This window comes from Panulirus ornatus, chromosome 35, assembly GCF_036320965.1.
Source record: "Panulirus ornatus isolate Po-2019 chromosome 35, ASM3632096v1, whole genome shotgun sequence".
NCBI lineage: Eukaryota > Metazoa > Arthropoda > Malacostraca > Decapoda > Palinuridae > Panulirus > Panulirus ornatus.
Window position 1 is genome coordinate 1,387,988 of NC_092258.1, and position 6,000 is coordinate 1,393,987.

The 6,000-nt window shown below is 39.0% G+C and overlaps 1 protein-coding gene across 5 annotated transcripts in view; it reads right to left on the reverse strand.

The window, feature by feature from the left end:
* The window catches only part of LOC139760063 (uncharacterized), a 67,277-nt gene extending 61,479 nt beyond the window's left edge, over positions 1 to 5,798 (reverse strand). For all 5 annotated transcript variants that reach the window (XM_071682844.1, XM_071682843.1, XM_071682842.1 and 2 more), the window contains exons 1-3: positions 5,658 to 5,798; positions 1,865 to 2,004; positions 363 to 500 (exon numbers count right to left, since the gene is read on the reverse strand). In XM_071682844.1, the coding sequence (XP_071538945.1) occupies positions 363 to 500; positions 1,865 to 2,004; positions 5,658 to 5,783 (404 nt within the window). In that variant the 5' untranslated portion in view covers positions 5,784 to 5,798. The remainder of the gene's footprint in view (positions 1 to 362; positions 501 to 1,864; positions 2,005 to 5,657) is intronic.
* Positions 5,799 to 6,000: the final 202 nt, after the last annotated feature.

Consider the following 6,000-nt stretch of genomic DNA (forward strand, 5'->3'; position numbering starts at 1 on the left):
GTCTGTTTAGGTTTTGTAAGTTGATATAATGCTTCCCCTATGAGATCTGCATCATCTTTAAACATATTAAAGCAGGAGTCCATTTCTTCAGGTTAATCATGAAGAGAGAGCAAGAAGAGTAATAGTCCTATAACTGTATCCAGTGCCACTTCACTTCCTCAGGGGAGTGGCCATGGCAAAAGAGTCTTCATATATGGTGAACTCCACCCCCACTTCTTGGCCTTTACTGCTTCACCATTAACAGTGTAGAGCTTTTAAAGGCTTCTACCTAATGGAAATGGGCAGGCTAAGGTCAAAGCTACAACAAAGGGTTAAGAAAATTGTTAGTTGTACCAATTAATAAGATGTAACTTTTATAGTACCTTTGAGAACTGCGGACCAGTGGCCTAATTCTTGTGGAGTCCATTTTCAACCATTCATCAAACCTATTGGACCAGCGCTCATAATGAACTAAGATATCCAGTTCACCCCAGTCTACTTCTACTATTTTGCATTGGTACCTGAAAATAGAGAGGCAGTACAGGAATTTATCAATATTTCAATTTCTATGAATATAACAGGATGATTTCTAAATGTATAGTACAATTCTCAATGTGAATCTTATTGGAAGTTGAGTCGTAATGCACATGATGAGGAAATAAGTTTTAAAATATAGGTTAGTTATCACAACACTGCTCAAGTGATGACTATTTACATAACATGTAGGTAAGAGCAGATAACAAAAAAGGAAAATATATGATTTTCTTTACACTTGTTTGCCATTTCCCATGAAAATGAAAAATGTAAGCTTGATTTTGCTTAATTCAGGGGTAACATAAACCATTCATATGGATCCTGAGAGAGCTCCATAGCTGGTGGCTATGCCAATCTGTACATGACTGAGTTTTATTAATCCAAAAGAAATTGCAGCTCTGTCCTTGGCATGTACTATACCAATGCATTACTGAGTATTTATTGCAATCATTATTCAGACTCATATCATGATTACAAGTAAACAACAGGTATCTTGATTTTTCTAACTTTTCAAAATAACCTTCAAAAAAATGGGCTAGCAGCTATAGAGAAAATGCCAATGAATGGGTTAAGTATGGTTTTAATGTAGTAAAATGCCAGAGAATGGGTTAAGCATAGTTTTAATGTAGTCATAATCAAATAGACTATTAACCATGAATGAAAGATACAGACCACAATAGGCTTGCTTTTCCTTTCATCCTTTCTTTATCTTTCCTTGATACTTGTTTGCTGTTTCCTGCATTAGTGTCAGAAAATGATGAAGAAAAGGCCTCATATGTACATATCAATTCTCTAGCCATCATGTGTAAGGCATAAAAAACAACCTTTTGATTACAGGCAAGCCCCAAAGTACTTTCTGTGGTTTCCTCAGCTGCTTTATATGCTCTGGCTCAGTCCAATGACAGCACATCATCCCCATTCACTCTATCCTGTGCAGAACCTTTGCCCCCCCCCCCCTCACCCACCCTGTGACTCACCTCTGCTTCCATGGTTTCCATACCCTGCTATGTCCACTCCCAGGTATGTAAAACACTTCATTTCCCTTAAGTTTTTTCCATTTAAGCTCTTAATCTAAGAAACCTGTCTCTTCACACTGTTAAACCTGATATCCTTGTTTTTATTCACGTTTACTCTCAACTTTTTCTTCTTAAACACACTCTCCCAAATTCAGATACAAATTTTTGAATGTCTCACCCTTATCTGCCACCAGTGCCAAGTAAGTCATCAGCAAACAACAATGACTCTTCTCTCAGGCCCCTTCATCCTCTACAGACTGCATAGCTTTCTCTTTCATATTAATTTATATTTTCTTTATCTTAGAACTTCCACTGACTGAATTAATAGGTCTTACCAGTTATTATCTCTTGACTCCAGCACTTCTAGTCTAGCTCCAGGGACAAAGTCGATACCAGGTTTGTACACATGAAGTTGTCTTGCCATAGCATTGGCTTGTGCTACATCAGCTCTGCTGATCATTACATCTGATTTTACCTGAAAGAAAATCTCATGTCACTATGTTAACATTGAGGAGTAAGAATCTAGCATTTATCTAAAAGGGATGCAGAAAGAAATGTGGTAAGCTAACAAGGGTGGGAACTGGGTTAATATCTGCAGCTGAAAAAAACTTCAGAGAAAAACCATATAGAAAATTTTAAAAACTCATAACTTAAAGGATAACTGTTCAAGTTTGTGACCAAGGAGAATTAGCAACACACTGATTCAGCACATTATTTACAAAAACAATGATCATAGTCAGGAACAAGTCATTAAATCACTATATTGAGAGGGAAAGAGAATAAAAATTCAAATTCTTTTTAGTTCTCAAATGATAAATATCAACCCAACAGTTGTAAGTTATAATTCAAAATTTGCTATTTTAGATTTTGAGTACATGTATTCTGCCAGCAACACAGCTACCTATTACACCTAAAATCATGATCCCTGTTATCTAATACTAAGCGAAAATTTTCAGACAACCATTTCAACAATTTCACGTACTAGTAAATACTATGTTAAGCAAAAACTCACAACAATCATATTTATGAGTTATAAAGCCAATACTTATTACACTCAATCACTGCAAAATATTTTATACATACATTATATATTATACTTTTTATCATGCTTTGTCACTGTCTCCCGCATTAGCGAGGTAGTGCAAGGAAACAGATGAAAGAATGGCCCAACCCACCCACACACACATGTATATTCATACACATCCACACATGCACATATACATACCTATACATTTCAACGTATACATATGTATACATACACAGACATATACATATATACACATGAACATAATTCATACTTGCTGCCTTTATTCATTCCCGTTGCCACCCCACCACACATGAAATGACACCCCCCTCCCCCCACACATGTATGAGGTAGTGCTAGGAAAAGACAACAAAGGCCACATTCGCTCACACTCAGTCTCTAGCTGTCATGTATAATGCATCGAAACCACAGCTCCCTTTCCACATCCAGGCTCCCCAAAACTTTCCATGGTCTACCCCAGATGCTTCACATGCCCTGGTTCAATCCCTTGACAGCAAGTCCATCCTGGTATATCACATCATTCCAATTCGCTCTATTCCTTGCATGCCTTTCACCCTCCTGCATGTTCAGACCCAGATCCTCAAAATCTTTTTCACTCCATCCTTCCACCTCCAATTTGGTCTCCCACTTCTCGTTTCCTCCACCTCTTATGCATGTATCCTCTTTGTCAATCTTTCCTTACGCATTCTCTCCATATGTCCAAACCATTTCAACACACCCTCTTCTGCTCTCTCAACCACACTTTTTCTATTTCCACACCTCTCTCACACTTACATTACATACTCAATCAAACCACCTCCCGCCACATATTGTCCTCAAAAATTTCACTTCCAACACATCCATCCTCCTCTGTGCAACCCTATCTAGTGTAGCCCATGACTCACAACCAAATAGTATTGTTGGAATAAATATTTCTTCAAACATATCCAATTTTGCTCTCCCAGATAACATTCTCTCTTTCCACACATTCTTCATCACTCCCAGAACCTAACCACCCCATCCATAAACAAATTAAACAACCATGGGGACATAACACACCCCTGCCGCAGGCCGACATTCACTGGGAACCAATCACTCTCCTCTCTTCCTACTCATACACATGCCTTACATCCTTGGTAAAAACTTTTCACTGCTTCTAGCAACTTACCTCCCACACCATATACTCTAAAGACATTTATAATATTGTCCTACTTCTACTACCACTTATAATATTAAAAATACTGATAATTCTTTTACACAAATTAGCCATTTTCTGTGTTAGCAATGTAGCAACAGTAACAGAAAAAGAATGGCCTCATTTGCTCCTCACCACTCCTGTTATCATGTATTATATACCGAAAGCAGAGTTCCTTTTCCATAGCCAAGACCTACAGAACTTCCTGTGGCTTCCCTGGACCACTTTATATACCTTGGTTCAGCCCACTGATATCTTAACACACAATGTGTACCACATCATGCCAATTTGCTCTATCCCTCTCATGTCTCACACCCTTCTTTATGTTCAGGGTTCAATAACTTAAAGCATCTTTCACTCCATTCTTATTCATCAAGCAAGATGGGTGGTAAGAACTTCATGCTAGCCCTGCCATTATGGCTATATCTTGTTGTAGGTACATGGAGGCAGTAGGTACTTATCCTTGTTCCTCCATCTCTCACAAGTACATCCTCTTAGTTGTCATTTGCTCCTCACTCATCTCCTCCATATGTCCGATCTATTTCAACATACCCTGTTCAACTCTCTCAAACATACTCTACTTATGACTGCACCCCTCTCTCATCGCCATTCCTTCCTCAATCAATCCTCCATGCACCATACATTGTTCTGATTCACTTAATTCCCAACACATTTACCCTCTCATGTCTTTTGCATTTAGCACCCATGACTCACATCCGCAGAGCACCGTCGAAATCGCAATACCATCAAACATATTCATCTTTGCCCTCACAGACAGTGACCTTTCTTTCTGCATACACCTTGATGCACTAAGGACCTTCGCTACCTCCCCATTCCTATGTTCACTTGCATTCCTGTAGTTCCATCCATTGCAACATCCATTCCCAGGTATCTAAAGTACCCCACTTCCTCTAGGTTCATTCCATTCAAATTCACACTCAAACCAACCTGTTTCTCTTCTCTGTCAAACCTTATAACCTTATTCTTATTTGAATAAACTTTTAATTTCCTCCTTTCAAACACTTATCAAAACCTAGAGAACAGCTTCTACAGTTTCTCAAGTCTGCTCTAAGAGATATAAACATCCCCAAAAAGTGATTACCTCACCTCCCAGCCCTCCATCCAAAACATACTGAAGATTCACCCCTCTTAGATCTAAGATCATCATAAATTTACCTCCCTCACCATTCCATCCATACTGACTGAACAATCCTGGTGTCATCAGTCATCCTTGCTGCAGACCCACCTTCATCCAGAGATACTCATCCTTCTCTCTTCGTAGACCCTTAATCTCTTGATAAAACCTCTTCACTGCTTCTCTTAGCTTTTTTCCCACATCAGACATTCATAACATCCTAATCAAATCATCTCTATCAACCCCATTATGTTTTCTTTAGATCCATAAATGCCACATACAAATCCCTCTTTCTCCAGACCCATAAATGCGACATACAAATCCTTCTCTTTCTCTCAGTACTTTTCACTCAAATTCCTTGAAGTAAACACCTGGTCTTCACAATGTCTACCACAGTTGAAACCACACTGCTCCTCCCATGTCTGATTCTCTGTGCATGAGACCATCCTATCAATCATCAATCTCCCATACAGCTTACCAGTACATTCATCAAACTTATACCTCGGTAATTCAATCATTCACCTTTGTCTTTCTTGCCTTTATATAAAGGCACTACAAAGCCATCCTACTACTCCTCAGATACTTCACACTGAGCCACACATACGTTGAAGGAACTGACTAACCAATCAACAACACTCACCCCCTTTCTTGAGAACTTCAAATGCAATCCCATTCACTAAAGCTAACTTGTCACACTTCATGAGCCCCATAAAAGAGGTCCTAGAGTTGTTTAATTACGATGATTAACTGGATACCTATGTATCATATACCTACTTTGTCTAGAGTTGGAGAAAATCCCAAGAAATCTTCTTCTTGCTTTGTTGATGTCTCTTCTCTTGGTTCTCCTGAGTGATCTCTCTCTGTCTTATCACCCTTAGGAGGAGCTGCAATGATGTACATATTTGAGCATATACTTTATGAAAAATCACTATTACACCAAAGTAAAAAAAACACATGACAGCTAGAGACTGAGTGTGAATGAATGGGGCCTTTGGTGTCTTTCCTAGCGCTACCTCGCACACATGAGGGGGGAGGGGGATGGTATTCCATGTGTGGCGAGGTGGCGATGGGAATGAATAAAGGCAGACAGTGTGAATTGTGTGCATGGGTATATATG